This window comes from Syngnathoides biaculeatus, chromosome 4 (assembly GCF_019802595.1).
Source record: "Syngnathoides biaculeatus isolate LvHL_M chromosome 4, ASM1980259v1, whole genome shotgun sequence".
Lineage (NCBI taxonomy): Eukaryota > Metazoa > Chordata > Actinopteri > Syngnathiformes > Syngnathidae > Syngnathoides > Syngnathoides biaculeatus.
The window spans coordinates 3,471,209-3,490,403 of NC_084643.1; the positions used below are offsets into that span (position 1 = coordinate 3,471,209).

Genomic DNA, 19,195 nt, shown 5'->3' on the forward strand with positions numbered 1-19,195 from the left:
CGTTTTCTCGCACTGGTTCTTGATCACAGCCGGCAGTCGAAAGAAATAAAGACGATTTACAAACAGCCACTTTCGTTTGAGCAACCGATACCATAGCAGTGCGCCCCATTCATACGCCTTTCTGAAATGATTCCTGCTTAGTTACAGTTTGTTTACTCAAATTCACCCCACCAAAATGGCAATCACGTTCTAAACCGAGGTGTGTGACGTCAGTCGAAAACAGTCTGTTGGTGGGCAAAATGTTAGTACTGCGTGTGTTTTGCCCGATAATGAATCGTGATAAGTAACAAAAATACTCAACATATACATGTACATCTCAATAATAGTAGAATAATGATTTGATGAATTTAGGGTCAATTCAATTAACAAAGTGAAACTGATAAGAGGTAATTTTTTTGGATTTATATGGTTTTGATCATAGATTACAGCAAATGAAAAGTCAAAAATCACCATCTTGAGAAACAATGAACATGATTAATCTATATAATTAATGAGTATGGAAATAAATGGGGCGGCACGGTGGATCAGCCGGTAAAGCATTGGCCTCACAGTTCTGAGGACCCCGGTTCGATCCGCGCCCCGCCTGTGTGGAGTTTGCATGTTCCCCCCGTGTCTGCGTGAGTTTTCTCCGGGCACTCCGGTTTCCTCCCACATTTCAAAAAAACATGCAACATTAATTGGACACTCTAAATTGCCCCTAAGTGTGATTGTGAGTGCGGCTGTTTGTCTCCATGTGCCCTGCGATTGGCTGGCAACCAGTTCAGGGTGTACCCCGCCTCCTGCCCGTTGACACCTGAGCTAGGCTCCAGCACTCTCCACGACCCTTGTGAGGATAAGCAGCTAAGAAAATGGATGGATGGAAATAAATGAACTTTTCCACCAAATAATCATTTATTGGCGATGTACTATTTACTGTTCTTCAATAGATTTTTAAGGTGTCTGTACTTCTGTCTTCATTTTTTAGATTTTTGAGTGTACTTTAGTCTATAAATATGATAATAATGTGAGGCTTTCCCCCTAAAAAGAAATCCAACGTGTACTGTAAAAGAAGTGGGCTTTTCAGCAACCGTGAATGGATTTTACTGGTCAGCGTACATGACGCGGCCGATCGTCCAGCCAATCAGCGATCGCACAGGGCGTGGCCCAGTCCTGTTCTTCACAGCTGATGACGTCAGCTGGAATCTGCGGTCGGGTACGACGTCCAGGTCGACTCGGAGCAAGTACGACACGATGGTCATCATCAAGGAGTAGTAAGTGTGATATTATTGTCAAACTTTGCTTTTCGACTTCGTTTAAAAGAAAGTTAGGATTTAATACGAGGTTAAGATTGGGAGTGGCGGGAGTTCGGGGACCGCACACTCGTCACTAGGAAACTTTTCATCAGCGTCTGCCATACACGCGACGGAAGGGTGGCGGCATTGCCCAACAACTATTTTATGGCCTACCGGCATCGAGAGCTACCACTAACTTTTTGTTTTGTTTTGTTTTCCCCCTTACATCCATATAAATCACGTTAATTATCAGTAGGCCAGTTAATGGCTGCCGTGCGGTTTAACAGTTGTGGCGGCGTGCTTCGCTTCCGTAAAGTTGCTCAACTTCATTTGACGTGACGGGTCTATGAGCTAGCTTCCTGTTAGCCAAAGCTAACCATTGAATACATCTTAGAGATCGATCGTCCGGTTCTGCTAAAGTTACCTCGTTTGAAGTTGAACTTGATACCGTGATCGTGCCAGGTTACCTTCACAGGCACTGCTAGGGTCGGCTAGTTGTTTATTGGTGTGAACGTTTGTGCTGGTTAGCATATTGCTGTCACGCAAAACCGATCGAACACCGCGTCCACAAGTAGCGCGACAACCTGTAATTATTCGTTTGACTTCCTTATTGAAATGCGATTGTATTTGCAGTGATTAGCATGAAAAGACATCGCAAGCTGCGCCTTCCGGATTTGAAAATGTTTGCAGCGCTTTATTTGTCTGGACCGGCGGTGACTTGGAGGAAAGGCTTCCGTTGATTTTTCTTCCATTGTACAGGACTTCGTAGTTTAACATTCCCACAATTTCTTTTTTCCAACTTTAAGAGGAAAGCTCTTTTTTCGAGTGGGATATTCAATGTAACAAATGACGCATTACAATAATATAAAGCTGATAATTGGATACATTTTCCAGGCTATTGGTGTTTCATATATATATAAGCAAGCATCAGATGTAAATATCAGAAGGAAATTAAAGCAAAGTCAGAAATCAAATCTATTATGTGACAAGTACAATAATTTCAGTATCAGTTGTATTCAATGCCAGCATTTCGCTATTATCCTGCAAAAAAGGTGACGGCAGCCCCAAGTGTGTTTTCAAATCCAGATTTAAAAGCTCTTGTTTTCTCTCGTGTTTGAGTTCTTCCACTTTTCAGTGATATTTATTGCGCGAAAAGCTGTTTTAATTGTACTTTTTAATACGCTTTTATTTATGTATTTAAATGGTTTTGAGAATGTAAAGCGTATTGTGTATGAAATGCACTATACAAATAAATTTGCTTTGCTTTACAATTTAGTCCCCGTTCTTTGTGGTGCTCCTTAGAGCATGGTGGGAACATGTAAATGGCGTTTAAAGTGCATGTTTTCTCAATTATTTCTTCAGCTATTCTTGTATTATTTGCTAGTTGTGCGATTCTGTTTACTGTGGTGTGAGGTTCTGCTTTGTCTTAAAACTTTGTCCTCCGTTGCTTACATACACACAGCTCTTCCACAGTTCAACAAAATATTTGATGTAAGCGAAGGTTAAACTGAAAGTCAACATCACTCATTAGTAAATTCGTGAACGTAGCATTAATAAAAAAAAAAATTCTACTGTGGCCTGTTGTTTAAAGCGCTCGATTTGAATGCTTAAATATAGTTTGACCGCTCTGTCTGTGGTCCCGAAAGGGCGCCATCTAGTAATCAATTGGATTTGTTGGCACGCAGTACTTGAAACAATTTTACACTGTCTTGAAAACAGTAATAATAGAAAGGAATCTTGTACTTCTCCATCGTGTCCAAACTAAAGTCATATCAGCTTTTCAATGGTTCCCCTCAGACTGCTTAAGTTAATTAAGGTTGGGTTCTAATTGGTCTGACCTTGGTAAAGAGTGACGATAAATCTCCGTACTCTGAGTCGATTGGCATTGTGTCTGAACCTTTCAAAACTTGTGAGTCAATCATCGCTTTGTCTCCTCCTACACAGTAAATGATGTGATGTTACATAAAAAGTTTGACATCTATATAAATTTCAATTGTGTACATTTCACTTCCTCAACTCACTCTTTCTCTCTCTCTCTTTTAGCCGTGTAGTTTTACCCTGCAGTGTTGAGGAGGTAAGTGGTTTTTCTTACTTTATTGACAGTCATTTTCAGACTTTATTCAGATTTCTCCATTCTTCTGTCAAATAGAGAGGAGCCCTCTTTACTATTTCTTTTGAAGTGATTTATCTTCAGTCATTGTGAATGCTTAGATATTAGACATTTCTAATATGTTCCTGTATTCAGTATTGAAAGTGGAACCATAAACTTGGAACACATTGTCATTGCATAGTTTGTCCAGTGTTTGTTCTCATTTCCAAAAGATGTTCCTATAGAAAAATAAAATATTTACTAACCGTACTGAACATAATAAGATTTGAGATTGTCATACCAATGTCTGTATGAGTTGTCCACTGTTAGAACTAGGAAATAGAACACATGACATCACCCGTTTCACGGCACCATATTGCCTGTCAATCAGAGCTGCTCGACATTGTGGGAGACCTTGAACCGGAGCAAAATATTTACAATGCCTGAGACATGTTGTGCAGTTGGTTGTCACAACAGACGAGATAGGTATTCATAGATTATTCTATAGAATACCATCTGAAAAGATGAGAAAACATCGATGGATTTTGGTAATTAAACGTGATGGATGGTCCCCAACCAAATACACATCACTTCATTTCAGGTAGCAATTATTTTTAATCTCAAATTACCAAAAAGTATTTATAATGCCAAATTCACTCATTTGAGAACAATGCGTATTTAAAAAAAAAAAAAAAAAGAAAAGAAACCATCTGTCACAAAGAAGGTTTACGGAGGTTTATGTGTGGCAGGGATACGCTTCTGTGTGCTTGTTGTAATTTTTTTTTTTCCAGTTATAGTTAATGAATGCGAGTTTGTGTAAAACCAGGGGTCATTTATTTAAATATTGGTATTTGTATTGAAAAAAAATCTGAGTAGTTCCATCACTATGTGGGATTTATTCCTGATTGAGAGCAGATCCAGCAACGAAGTATTTGTATGCGTCCAGACTAAATCTCGACGACTTACTCACCAGATACACATGTAGATCCAGTTGTCCAAGACAAGCAGAAGCAAATTAACAGTCCAATTTCTTATCGGTGAAAAAATCGACTTCGGCATTAAATGTGGTTCCTCTATGCCAAGTGTCTGTCATTTTTCCACATTACTTTCATTTATTATCACCTTCTAAATGTTTAACGGTACCAGAGAAAACTCTGGATGTCGTGCTATAAGACGTATTTTTGTTTCGTCCTAATGGAATTAACTTGCAATAATGCTTTGTTTGACCAGCAATATGACGAGGTACATGATTTTATGACGTAGGCGCACGAGCTCTATCGAAACAAAACACACTTTTAACAAAGACATGTTAGGAACATGAGGCGCATCGCTTTTGCTTTTCACAATAAGTCATGAATGAATGCTATTTATTGTCATTATACACATTGTGCAATGAGATAGGAGAGCTTCTCCTGTGTTAGTGCATACATAGAAGCAAGGTAAAACTAAGAAATTCGGTGGTGCATATTTTTAACGCCCCCTTGAGCTAGTCGGTGTTTTAAGTGTTGCAAAAATTCCTCACAAATTCAGATGAAAAGCACAGCGTTCATCTTTGAGTCCTCACGAGGTCTGCTGACATACGGTGTGAAGTCATCTCTCGGGTCCGTCTTTTTGAAAAAGTTTTGCAAATAAATGTATTCTTGCAAATGATTTATTTTTGTCTTGCAGTATCAAGTCGGACAGTTGTTTTCTGTGGCGGAAGCGAGTAAAAATGAGACAGGCGGCGGTGAGGGGATTGAAGTACTCAAAAATGAACCTTATGAGGAAGATGGAGAGAAAGGACAGTTTACACACAAGATTTACCGCCTGAAGAGGTTTGTGACTTTTTTTTCTGGCCCATTTCACAATAATTGCTGTGTATGGCCAGCTGGTGGCAGTATTGTCGTTTTTTTTTTAAGGAATTGACTGGTTCTCACCTCCACATTAAGTAGCAGTCTAAAGTTTGGTCACACTGGTGCTATTAAATGCGTAGGACTTTTGACTGGGATATGTACATATATGTACGGTTGATGATAGGCAGTAAATCATGATTTAAACGTCTTTTCAACAAATCCATCTGTTTTCCTTCATTCCACAGTAAAGTGCCAACATTTATTCAGCTCTTAGCACCAGAAAGCGCCTTTGTATTTCACGAAAAAGCCTGGAATGCCTACCCTTACTGCAGGACTGGTGAGTCCTCTTCCCGTTGTTGTCGTGGCTCACAATGTTTATTATATGTTAATACTTTTGTTGCTAATGTCATGATTCTTTTTTTTTTTCCCCTCCCCATGCCTTTTGTTGCTCAGAAGTGACGGTAGGTAGCCTTTGATTATTGGCCCTTAATGTTGAATGGATTATAGTTAATGCTTTTATGCTTTGTGTTTATCTCTGTATTCTTTGTAGAATGAATATATGAAAGATAATTTCTTGATCAGGATTGAGACATGGCATAAACCTGATCTTGGAACACAAGAAAATGTGAGGACATTTGTAATACGCCCATATCTTTATTTAGCAAAAATTCCGTTTTGAATCATGCGTTGATTTGAATGTTTTTGCTTTAGGTGCACAAACTAGATCGTTCGTCCTGGCAGCAAGTCAGCGTTGTACCTATTGACATTGCTGACAGAAGTCAAGTTTCAGCAGCTGTAAGTAAAAAGGAAAATCCTTAAATTACTGCATAGCGGCTTCATGTGGCCAAGTCTGGTTATTACGTTCTCTCTCGCTTTCTCTCTCTCTCTCTCTCTCTGAGAGACTTAATACTTCTGACCCGGTGAGGATAAGCAGCGCAGAAAGTGCGTGTATCTAATATGCATACGCACACAGTTGAAGCCAGAAGTTTACATACACTGTGCAAAAACACACGTTTTGTTTTTTGTCTCATTGTCTGAAGTGAAATCAGACCAAACCTCTCCTGTTGTGTTTAAGGTCAGCTCAGATCACCAAAATTTAATTTTGATAAATGCGACAATAATGAGAGAGAGTATTTCTTAGAGTATTTATTTTCATGGCGGTCAAAGGTTTGCACACACTTCCTTAGTCTGAAGTAACATTTCCTTTGAACTGCATGACTTGGGTCAAAGGTTTTGGGGCTAACCCTTCCACGGGTTTCTGACAGTACTCTGCTGGAATCCTGGCCCATTCTTCCTGACAGAACTGCTATAACTTGAGTCAGGTTTGTAAGTTGCCTTTGCACACACATACCTTTTCAGATCTGGGCAGATGTGCAAATCTTTGGAATTCAGATCAGGGATTTATCCTCAAGCCACTTTTGAACCATTTTTGCAGTATACTTAGGGTCATTGTCCTTTTGGAAGACACATTTGTGCCCAAGTTTTAGGTTCCTGGCTGATGTCTTGAGATGTTGCCGTAACATCTCCATCTAATGTTCTTTCTTCGTGATGCCGTCTATTTTATGAAGCGCTCCAGTTCCTTCTGTGGCAAAAGATCCCCACAACATGATGCTGCCACCTCCATGCTTCACAGTTGGGATGGTCTTCTCAGGTCTCCAAGTTTCCCCCTTTTTCCACTAGATATAACGTTGGTCATGATAGCCAAACAGCTCCACTTTCGTCTAATCAGCCCACAAGACATATCTCCACGAGTTAAGATCTTTGTCTTGGTGTCTTTTTGCAAACTTTAATCTGTCTTTTTTGATTCTTTAGGACCATTGGCTTTATTATCAATTGAACAGACTGTGTTCTCTGTGTAAATGTTGGTCTGATTGTTACATGTAACGTAATTTCTGGACTATAAGCCACACCTGACTATAAGCCTCACCCAGTACATTTTTAAAGGAAAAAACATTTTCTACATGCATAAGCTGCACCTGACTATAAGACGTATGCGCCCACATTGAAACATGAGGTATTTACAAAGAAATACGGTACACAGGAAGCCTTGTCAAAATCTTAATCGTATAAGCTAGCTTTTCTTTCCAAACGGTGCCTGTGACGTGCGGCAGTAACACAGCAGCAATACGGTAGTAACACAGCACTGACAGGGCTGGGTTAAAAAAAAACATACCGGTAAAAGTCACTCAGATGCGGCAGTAACACAGCACCAACACGGTTCAGGCCACCTGCTTTTATGACCTCTAACTTTTTTCGTCTTTTTACATTGCTCCAGTTCTTTTCGCTGCGGTCTCCAGCGTCTCACCATCGATTCATTTATGCCAAACTTACGTGCAGCAGCTCGGTTTCCTTCTTTATCGGCCAGCTCGATTGCTTTTAACTTGAAAGCGCCGTCATATGTATTTCTTCTTGCTTTTTACATGATGAGGGTCTGTTCATGCTACTTTCGTTCATGCACAACGCACGAAGTTACATTAAACTTGCATCTTCCTCGACACATCTATTCCACCTGTCTCAGTCTTAACTTTTCTGCTCGAGCGCCACTGGCGTCAGTTAGAAAAAATGCATAGATAAGCCGCATCATTGCATGAAAGCGTGTGACAAAAGTCGCGACTTAATCGTCCTGAATTTACGATAGTTTTTCCCCATTTTACAGGGTAGAGAATTAAATCATAAGCGAGGTCAATATTGCTGTAAAGTCTGTGATGACTTAAAACGCTTTTGTGCACATTTGAAAGAACTTCCACCAGTGTTTGTATTGTTTGTGTTGCTTTTGAGGTAAAACAGGCAATCTTGTCTGTTGACTTGAGATGAAATACAGAGCTGTCATATTGCGCAGAACCAGAAAAGTGTAAACCATATTATCCGCAAAGGCTATAAAATCACAGCTTAATGTGTAAAAAGGCCAATAGTTTTGAAAACGAAAAGGAAGTTCAAAAATAGATATTTAGAAAAATCATATTATAATTTGTTGTATGCTTGCTATGCTTCTTAGTTTAAACTCTCCTAGCATCACTTTTAGCCACCCAATACTACTCCATGAAAATTATTTTAGAAGCAGAATAATAAAATGTTATATATATATATATATATATATATATATATATATATATATATAGGTATAATTCTTTAACCTGAGGCATTGTGGGGTTTAAGCACATTTGCCTGAGAGTTGACAGGTTGTGGGTTGGGATCTCTGCATGGCCATGTTTGGGCCCCCATGCTTTCAAAGATTTTCTCCGGGAAAGCGGCTTCCTCCCACATTCGGAAAAACATGCATGATAAGTTTGTTGAAGATGCTGAAGTGCCTGTGTGTGAATTTGACTGTGAATGGTTGGTCATAACTTTAAGAGCGTTGGGATTGATTTTGCAACTGGTCAAGGGTGCACCCTGCCTCTCACCCAAAATCAAATGGAGTGTGTTGCGGCGAACCTGCGTCCCTCAGGAGGACTTGCACTGTAAAACTGAAAATGGATGGATGGGATACATGTAAATTTAGTGTTTTTTTTTTTTTTTTTTTTTTTTCCATGGTTGCCTCACTATAGATTTTTTTTTTTAAATTTATTTTAGGTAGTTACATATTGCTGTGATTGAACATCACATTGCCTCATTTCGCTGTGTGTATGTGTGTATATGCACGCCTGCGCACATGTTTGTTTGCCCTGGGAAGTTAACGAGGCGGACGTGTTTGCCTTTCTGGAGGAGTGTGTTGTGTCTAAGGGCCCTATCAGCCCTCAGCCTCGGGCATGGCTGCAGGCCCTGGGACGTACCGCCTGCACCGATGAGTTTGTTAGTGTAATTACAGCTCACAGTTCTTCGTATGGCAGCGCTCGACAAACGCACACGATACACACGGGGCTGTAACGCGCACTGGTTTACTTGAAGAGTGTTCCCCCTTTTGTGTGCCACGGCACATTGATTCACAGACCTCATTAGTACCGCGCTGCATTGTTGCAGGGATCGAGCACTCAGCATTAAAACTGGCAAATTAGCGTGTGTGCTGTACCCTCACATTTTTCACCCTCTTGTTGACTGATCGCCTGGAAAAAAATAGCTTTTAGATGCTGGCACATCATGATTTATTTAAAATTGCTGGGCTCTCGAGCGGTTGATCGTTTGAAGCCCTTTTGATGTATTAGTTTGTATATACTGTATGTTGCTGGTCTGACAAATTTAACCTTCTCAATATGTTACGTATTCTTCAATATTAAGCGGATTCTTATTATAGCTCAAATTAGACCATTTTGCAAATGATTTGCAATGAAGTCATTAAATTGTTGATCAGTTAACCTACTTTTTTTCTGCCTTGTGCTGTTGTTGGAACAAAATATTAGTATTAATCATATATACTGTAGATCACAGATGTCAAACTCAATGCCCATGGGCCAGAACTGGTCGGGTCCGGCTTGTGGTGGCAAATTGAGTGTGAACTTCCATGATTTTTGTTCAAATCTGTACCAAAATATCAAATTGTCATATCATAAATGATAATGTTGAGCTATTGCAAGCATTATTGTGTACCCTACAATCAGCAATACTTTAAAAACACATTAAAGGGGAAATCCATGGCTTTGCATGTACAGTGCATCCAATAGGTCATGTCATTTTGACAATGTGATGTTAAATCCTCTCTCATTTAATAGTGTTTTGAGAAGATTTTTATCGACAATTACAAATTTTCAGGGCCGCTACCATTTTCGGGAGTCACATGACCCACATGCGTGGATGTGACGTGTACCGTTCCGCAACAAAGGCTCGATTATGTGGGACACCATTTATGCCTAGTGCCAATTTCTCGTATTTATTATCATCTGATGAAGAAATAGCAATATCGGTTGATCGGGAAGACAGAGGAATACTTCCATACAGATTTGAACCTGTGGCTGTAATTAATGTTGAATATTCGGATGATTCTTCGGGTGGATTGACGCCTACGTGCGACATAAGTGCGTAAACAAAGGCCCCCGTTAGCTCCGGGCCGGCAGCCGCTTATGGTTCTTCGGACGGGAATGACGCGGAGTCTGACGAGTGAGCTCCGGCGGCGGAGGCAGTTAGCCCCGGACGCCGAAGCTAGGGTAAAGGCTTCCGCCGCCGCCGAAACTCGGCTAACGGCCTCCCCGAACGTCAAAGCTCAGCTAACTCATAAATTTCACATGTGAATATGTTGAGGCAAAAGATTTTCATGGTTTTCAGAGTTATAACGGCCCTCTGAAGGAAACCGTAACTACAACGTGACCCGTGACAAAAATAAGTTTGACACCCCTGCTGTAGACTATTGCACTGGTCTATAACAGTGAACCGCGAATGGGAAAGGCCACACTATATAAGGCTGAACAGAATGGAGGGGGGTTGACTCTCTCTAACTGCTTTAAATGCTAAAAGGAATAGTTCCCTATTAATTGTCTATTGTTCTTCGTTCTTGTTTGTTTGTTTTTTTTGTTGTGAATGTCGTACCAGGGTGGAACCGACTGCCAGAGACAAATTCCTTCTGTGTTGTTACATGCTTAGCCATTAAAGCTGATGATAATACAAAGTTAGCATAATGCGTATGGTGTGTGGCAAGGATGCGTTTGTTTGGGTTTTTCATCAAATTGTGTTGAATGTTCATATACAGTATGTGATCCTATAAACTTTGCTTTTCCAAGCTTGTTGACTTTCAGGTGTCTTAACCACATCTGGTGTGTATCATATTCATTTTTTTTTTGACCTCTTTGTCATTACAGGACTACAAGCAAGATGAGGACCCCGCCAAGTTCAAGTCAATTAAGACCGGGAGAGGACCACTTGGGCCTTATTGGAAGGTATTTCTCTTGAGAAGTCACTCTGGATTTCCCTCTCCTTTGTAGTTTATCCCAAGGGTGCTTGATGGGTTTGAAGTCAGGGTTCTGAGAAAGTTCTTCCACACTAGATTTATCCAGACTTATCTTTACGGATGTTGCGGGATTTAAAAAGTGTTCTGATATTGAAAGCATGCAAGCTTTGGTAAATTCAATATTTCAGTGTAATAACAGGGAGCCGATTGTGTGACAATTGTCAGTCAAACTTGTACATAATATCATATACGTTGTATATGAAAAATTGAGTCTTGATTATCGTAAGGGTACAAGCTTCTGTGATTTAAAGGAATTAAAGACAGACACTTGTTACAATTTGACTTGATTGTGGCACGCTTTATTGACACGATGAGCTGTTTTGCACCCGAGCGGCAGTTGTCTGTCTGTGTTTATCGGGACAACGTTGAGTAGGAGTGGTGCTGCACGAATGTAAGGCTGCCGCCGGTTGATGAAGACAAATTACCACTCTCACTTCTAATTGGCTCTAATAGAAAATTCAAGTTGCCAGGGCAGATAATGGTTTTATTCTGCAAGCTCTGCCCTCCCACTCTGTGTGTCTGCCATTCGAGGAATATGATCATGAATCATGACTGATAGAGAAACAAACATAAGTCATTTGTGTCGAAACTTGGAGAATTGTTGCTTCCCTTTAAATTCTTAAATTCTGCAGTTGCCCAACAGTCCTTTTCCTCCTCCCATCTCTTTTTTCTTTTTTTTTATTACAGCTTTGAAATTTATGCCCTGGCACCCTCAAAGTTTAACATAGAAAACTTTGCTTTGCTTCCAGAAATTCTGCAGTACAAAGGCAGCCAAACGCCTTTAAAACTCTGAATAAAGGAACGCAACTTTTCGTTTTTTTATTTTTAATTAGATCATTTTCCCATCCACAGTGGACATTGAAAGAGTCTGGGGGGAGAAATACTGTGACAACACAGGGACAATTTCTGCCAGCTTCATGGAAGCAATAAACTCTTGTCTATCTCTGCATGCACACATGCTTGCATATCGCTTCCTTTTGTATTTCTCAAAACTTCTGCTGCTTTGAGTGGGGCACAGAGAGGGGGAGAAGAAATGTCACCGTAAGTGTTTTGATGTCGAATGCGTTTCATGTGAAGTTCTCCTTTTTGCCATGACAACTTTTCTAAACCCACTGCAAATTTAGAAATGTTTCTCATTTCCCTTCTCTCACTTTTTCTCCACGACGGCGGCATCAAACAGCAGCGCGATGGGGGTGACTGAGGCAGGTCTGTGGCATTTTCTCCTGGAATACTGAGGCAGAATGCAGTGATTAATTAAACAGGTGTTCTCTGAGGCTTCTCTGGGAGTGTTCTGGGGGCGAGCGAGTCCTAGGTGTTAATAATGTAACCAGCTTTGCACCGCCCTTATCGCATCTCCGGTTCCGTTTTATCTGCCTTCCCTGGCCACAAAGGCACGTCTGTCGGGAACGGTGTCACCGTCGGGGCGGAGGCAGGGAACTGGTCCCTTCATCTGGAGTTTATCCACTTTGCTCTGCCACCGCCTCGGCGCTTTTCCCTTCTTTTCTTCTTCTCTTCAGAGGACAGCACAGAGCGCAGAATGGATTTAGGAAGTGTTATAGATTAGGGCACTTTTATCTGTGCACAGCACATCTTCGCATTGATAATTATTTCACTAAGCTCCATACACAGCTTTATGAATTAATGATTTTTTTTTTTTAAAAAACTTCAAATGCTGCAAAGATTGGTCTTAAATGGTATTCTCTCAGCTGTCTTTGATTATTTTCTCATTTGCAACTTCTGAATCCTTCTATTATTGATCCTGTTGGGGCCCTTACGATGGATGGATTGAATTCATTTTTTTTCCCTCATCATTCTTTCATTGTTTCTCTCTTACCAGAAAGAGTTGAGTGCCAAGACCGACTGCCCTCGAATGTGTGCCTACAAACTAGTCACAGTCAAGTTTAAGTGGTTTGGGCTGCAGAATAAAGTGGAGAATTTCATCCATGAGGTTAGTTTTAAGTTGTACACAATTTACACTCAATGCAGTCTTGACTTCAGACTATGGTGATTACTGTGGAGATTTAAAATGTTTTTTAGTAAATATTTTGGATATCCTTTGGTTACAGATTTATCTTTTTTTTTTTTTTTTTTTTATTTTAAATTACATTCATTCATCCATCCACTTTCCATACCACTTCTCCTCACGTGGGTCACGGGCATTCCGTAGCCAGTCCCAGCTATCTTCGGGCTGAGAGGTGGACTCCCAGTACTCCCAGAAGTTGTTGCCAGTGTGACGGTCTGAGGGCTCCCGGTGCTGAAAAGTCTTGTTGTGATTAACGCTCACGTGCAATTTGTAAACTTCCAGCCAGTCTATAACACCCCCATCCATGCTTCAATGTGTGCCATTCAACAACGTGTCGCTGAGTGTTCATGTTCGCTATTGACGTCTCAGAAAGACAAACACAGCGAACGGACATATATGTGTATATCTTTTTACCATCTTTTGTTTTAAGGTTAGGTTATAACATACGTTAGCTCCGTCTGTGTAGAAGAAGGGGAACTATGAGACCAGGGGATTTCCCAGTAAGTGTGTAATACGTACCCAGAGTTCCCCTGTTAGTAACGCATGCGCATTAATCACAAAAAGACTTCTCAGCACGGGGGAGCGCTAAGACCTTCACACCGACCAATCACAGGGGACGTAAAAACAGACAACCATTCGCGCTCACATTCACACCAACGGGCAATTTAGACTCTTCAATTAAAATATCATGCATGTTTTTGGGATATGGGTGGAAAGGAGAGGACTATGTGTTAAAAAAAAAAAAAAAAAAAAACACCCAAGTACGGGGAGATTATGAACACTCCACACAAGCGGGGCCAGGATTTAAACCTGGGTCCTCCGAACTATGAGCAGATCAGCCAAGCCGTCCACTGTTCCACCTTTTTAAAATAAGTGTTTAAATATAAAAATCAGTCAACATCTGCCAACTCTAACCTGATACTCACTTTCAGCAAGAAAAGAGGATCTTCAACAACTTTCACCGTCAGCTTTTCTGTTGGATTGACAAGTGGGTGGAGCTAACAATGGATGACATTCGACAGATGGAGGCAGAGACTCAGAAGGAGCTGGATGAGGTGAGTGGATAGAGTTTGTGAAAGAAACCTATGGATGGCGATTTGATGATGATGATTTCAAATTTGTCCATTTTTTTTAAGCAGCTTTTTAGTTGAAAGCATGTGCCTGCTGATTTGTACATCTTGGCTACGAACAGAGTAGAGCTCATTTGCAAAAGCGGTGTTGGCAACAGTAATTTTTGTTGTTATATTTGGTGACTTTTCTGACCACTCTGGCAAAAAAAGCAACAAGAACGTTGAGTTCTCCAGATTATAATTCCTGCCAAAAAAAAGACGCACAGAATCATTTTCACATCGTTTGCCATATGAAAGGTAGGTTTGAGGACATATTCAGACTGCCTTACAGGTTTACTGCACGTCTCATCTCTGTCTAGATGCGTAAGAAGGGCGCAGTATGTGGCACACAGGCCGCAGAGGAGTAGCCGGGCCAGGTAGAGGCCAGTCTCCCGTGTTTTCTTCTGGGCTCTGACTTGTTGCATCCTTTGCTGCATTCACTCTTTGTGGTGTTGTCCAATGGCTTTCTGTTCACTCGGTGTGTATGTATACGTGTACCTCGTCTGGTTAGGTGTACACATCTGCTGAAGTCTTTTTCCACCATCACATGGGTGAATTGTAAGAAGTCCCCATTCTGGCATGTTACAAACAGAAGCCTGAATCTTAGCGCCCACCAAAATACAAGTCAGAGGAATAAATCTCAGGTTTTTTATTACTGTGATTCACATTCTGAGCGAAACCTTATCCGCTGATTTTTCTCCTGGAACTCCTCTTAATATCTGCAAGCTTTTGGCCATACAAGGAGAAAATGGAAGCATACAGGGTGTACTGTACTGGCCTAGCACAAGTTGGGAGAGTTGCAAACATTCCCCCCTGTCTACCAGCATTGCGCCAGCATGTGTTTTCCATTTTCCCTTTGAGTAAGTAAACATTGGTTAACATCAAAGAGGAACGCGTTGAGGACGAGGTTGCGGCTGCTACTCGCGTGAGCCCGTCGACGCGGCGACACGCGGTACAATGTCTGGACGGCACAGGGGTGAAGGACAACCTCCGCCATGAATTTGTGGCGCCTCCTGAACCAGCCCTCATCTTTGGGCACTCTAAGAAATGTTTCTGTCAGAGTAGAGGGAAGGAGACTGTCGAGACGGACGGGCCAAAGGCGTGGGTTACCTTCGAGCTGGCTCCCATTCCTTCATTAACATACAAATGGGATTCTGCCTTTGAGGAGGAGTCTGTGTGGTGATTGAGTGAAAGAGGATGGGGGTGGGGTGGGGCGACTGAAGCAGGAGGGTAATCGTGATGTCGTTTCTTCACATCTGTCCCGTCCTCTGTTTGGAGGGAGCCACAGTTGGTTTGAACCGTTCCATTAATGTCCTCAGCTATCAGATTCCAACACTAATTGGCTTTCCCAAGTCATCAGCCGCAGGATGAGAGAATCTGAATTAGATGTTTTTAATCTACCTATGACATATAAACAAGATAAGGATGTATTTATTTTATCCGAAAAAAAGACAGTTTGGGGGGGGGGTGGTTTGGAATGGAAAAAAAAAATATCCTAAAAGTTGGATCTAATTGGAAAGTTCCATCTGAAAGGAGGTTATCGATTTTATTTGATGTTGCCCGTATCCACTTATCCCCACCTGTTTAACATGCATAACTTCTTAACGAGCTCGCTCTCTCATTTCCCCATAGCTCCGCAAAAAAGGTGAAGTAAGAGGAACGAGTGCTGCAGACGAATAAAGCAGCGAAGGATTTCTAAACGGCAGCAATGGCGGCTGCTCACAGGGCTTCTTCTCTGGCACTTTCCCTTCTTACCTAGAAGCATTCAGGCTGTGGGTGGCGTGCGTGTGGATGTGTTTGAGAAGCGGGAGGGGGGGGGGGGGGTCTCACGCAGTCAATCGAGCAGAGCCCTCGCTTGCCACCCAATCATAGGCCTTCTATCCACTGAGCAATTGATTTGTAGAACTCGAACACCCTCTTAACCGACCTGCTTTTGATTTTTGCATTCCTCAGAGTGGATATGAAAATGAACCATTTTTTTTGATCACGATACATTTGAGTGGAGCTTAATTCTCGCCCTGAACTCAGATTGGCATGTATGGACCTAATATAACATTTTGTTGTTGTTTTTTTTGGTTTTTTTTTTTAGCCTCAAAACATTCCTCTTGAGATGATGCCCAGTTTGATCTTTTTCACAGTTTTAACTGTACACACAGGCTCAACGGTTTGCATTCCTCTGTGTGTAACTTTATTTTTTTTTTTTTCCTGTTCCTCCACAACCTCCATTTAAGAGATTACTCTCGCCCTTTGCACCTCCGCCCATTGTAATCCTCCCATCAACAGCCCGCCTAACCCAAAGCGCTGCATCTTATTAACACCGACAATCATGCCCGTGCAGGTCTTCACACTCCCTCCGCGCGCGCAAATGACACATCTACATTAGGCGCAAAAACCGACGCGCTCGCACTCCCAGGTGCAAATGCCTTTGGGGTGACTGATCCTCATCAAGAACCCGGGCAGATCCCTGCAAGCTTGATCAGCCAGGTGATGTTAATTTGGAGGATGTCTCCCCCCCATCCCCCCTTCCTTCCTATCTTGAAGACGTTCAGGTGTCACGCTGCATTCACGTGCCCCCACACATGCACTGGAAAAGCAGTCAGCGATGGTGCTCGAGCCCTCGAGGGTGGTGCTGCACGGCCCACCTTCTCCCACCTGCCTTGTTTTGCCGTGTACACACAGTTTCTTTCTTCCTCTCCGTTCTCAATCAGTTTACATGTTTTACCAGTGGCCAGTCCAAACCCAGCGCTGCCCACAGCTAGCCTTAACCTCTGAACCTTTCGGACTTAATCTACCCGTCGTACCTTTGCAACCAGCTGCTCGCTTTAGCTACCTCCCTTCTTTCCGGCTGACCATTTCACCGACATCCAAAGGTCAACGCTTGCGATTGCCGTAGCAACGACTGTACAGTTTGGAGTCATGGATTGCAGGGCTTTATGATATTTCCTGTTTGCCAAATGTAATTTGATTCAATTTTTTTTTTGTGCTACTTGTCTGAATTTCCACTGTTTGATGGACATGCCATATTAATGAGTCCCGAGTTTCAACTCTACAGTGCACTTTCAGTATAGCCTTTATAATTGTGTGTCAAGGGCTATATTTTTGAATCATTACTCGTGTAACATACATTTCACAATTGCGTCTTCTCTGGAGTTTATTTGTGCATTTGTAATCATAAGGACCATAGACATTTCTATTGTAATATTCTTACAGATGTTTTCCCCCCTTTGTGATAAGAGTTCCTTCTGATCATTTCATATCCAAAGAATGTCAATCCATGTGTTTACACGTATTTAGAAATTATCAGATGGTAAAATAGGACAAGGAGGTGGCATTGAAAAAATAGTCTCCAGTATGATATTGTGATGATGTTCCATTAACCTTCCTTTGACCATATGATTTCATTAAGAGTATTATAATTTCAGGATTGCGCAAAGTGTCTTGGAGAGCTTGCGCCTTTTGAAAACTGTACATATGAAAGATGATCTGTTGTAGTTGTCTGACCCAAAAAAAATCTCAGAGGATGCCCTTCTGTCAACTGTACAGAGTATCCGATATAGTTCTGTCTGTCGTCTTCCTCCTGCCGCAAATTTAACAGAATACCTGCTGGCTGAAATTACACATTTGAGCTGAACAATCAGTCATAACACTGATGGAGGTGGCAAGTGTTTCTGTGCAACGACTACACTGTCTGCAGCTAAATTATAAACTCTACAACTGTAAAAATAATCAGAACTGTGTGATTCTTTTTGTTTTTGATCTGATTTGATCATTGGGGGGGACATGGGTTTTGAATGTATATGTTGTGCCGTTTCTGCCTTAAAATCCTCAAGTGTTATATTAAATATACGTGATCGAAATAAATACATTTTGAGAAAATGTTTGTTTGTCCTTCACTCGCGCTGTTTGCCATGAAATATTTTTCTTACACATGGGGGAAAAATTTGAGTTGATCAAGATATTGTTTCTCACCTCTTATAAAACTCTCGCTTTACAACATACAGTGAAGAAAATAAGTATTTGAACACCCTGCTCTATTGCAAGTTCTCTCACTTAGAAATAATGGAGGGGTCTGAAATTTTCATCGTAGGTGTATGTCCATTGTGGGAGAGATTAAAAAGAAAAATCCAGAAATCACAATGTATGATTTTTTTTTTTTTTAAACAATTTGTGTGATAGAGCTGCAAATAAGTATTTGAACACTTGAGAAAATCAATGTTTATATTTGGTACAGTAGCTTTTGTTTGCAATTAGAGGTTTCCTGTAGTTGTTCACCAGGTTTGCACACACTGAAGGAGGGATTTTGGCCCACTCCTCTGCAAACATCTTCTCTAGATCAGACAGGTTTCTGGGCTGTTGCTGAGAAACACGGAGTTTCAGCTCCCTCCAAATATTTTCTATAGGGTTTAGGTCTGGAGACTGGCTAGGCCATGCCAGAACCTTAATATGCTTCTTACGGAGCCATGCCTTGGTTTTCCTGGCTGCGTGCTTTGGCTCATTGTCATGTTGAAAGACGCAGCCACGACCCACCTTCAATTGTCTGACTGAGGGAAAGAGGTTGTTCCCCAAAATCTCACAATAGATGGCCGCGGTCATCCTCTCCTCAATACAGTGCAGTCGTCCTGTCCCATGTGCAGAAAAACACCCCCAAAGCATGATGCTTCCACCCGCATGCTTCACAGTAGGGATGGTGTTCTTGGGATGGAACTCATCATTCGTCTTCCTCCAAACACGGTTAGTGGAATTATGACCAAAAAGTTCCATTTATGTGTCATCTGACCACAAAACTTTCTCCCATGACTCCTCTGTATCAACCAAATGGTCATTGTCAAATTTAAGACGAGCCTTGACACGTGCTGGTTTAAGCCAGGGTACCTTCAGTGCCATGCAGGATTTCAAACCATGACATCTTAGTGTATTACCAACAGTCACATTGGACCCAGTGGTTCCAGCTCTTTTCAGGTCATTGACCACTTTTCTAAGGGTCATTGAGACCCCACGA

The 19,195-nt window shown here is 41.5% G+C and overlaps 1 protein-coding gene across 1 annotated transcript; it reads left to right on the forward strand.

The window, feature by feature from the left end:
* The first annotated feature begins 1,108 nt into the window (after window positions 1–1,108).
* Window positions 1,109–18,073, forward strand: LOC133499542 (phosphatidylinositol transfer protein beta isoform-like). The gene is made up of 11 exons (XM_061817688.1): window positions 1,109–1,250; window positions 3,315–3,345; window positions 5,029–5,174; window positions 5,438–5,529; window positions 5,646–5,653; window positions 5,743–5,817; window positions 5,904–5,987; window positions 10,916–10,993; window positions 12,902–13,012; window positions 14,020–14,142; window positions 15,829–18,073. Exons 1-11 carry the CDS (start codon window positions 1,231–1,233, stop codon window positions 15,874–15,876), a joined length of 816 nt encoding a protein of 271 aa, XP_061673672.1. The 5' UTR covers window positions 1,109–1,230; the 3' UTR covers window positions 15,877–18,073.
* Window positions 18,074–19,195: the final 1,122 nt, after the last annotated feature.

Excerpts from the sequence above, each read along its gene's own strand:
- LOC133499542 (XM_061817688.1), top strand. The coding sequence starts at position 1,231 with ATGGTCATCATCAAGGAGTA. Across the intron at positions 1,251-3,314 it reads ATGGTCATCATCAAGGAGTA|CCGTGTAGTTTTACCCTGCA; the intron begins GTAAGTGTGATA and ends TCTCTCTTTTAG. Across the intron at positions 5,988-10,915 it reads GAAGTCAAGTTTCAGCAGCT|GACTACAAGCAAGATGAGGA; the intron begins GTAAGTAAAAAG and ends TTGTCATTACAG.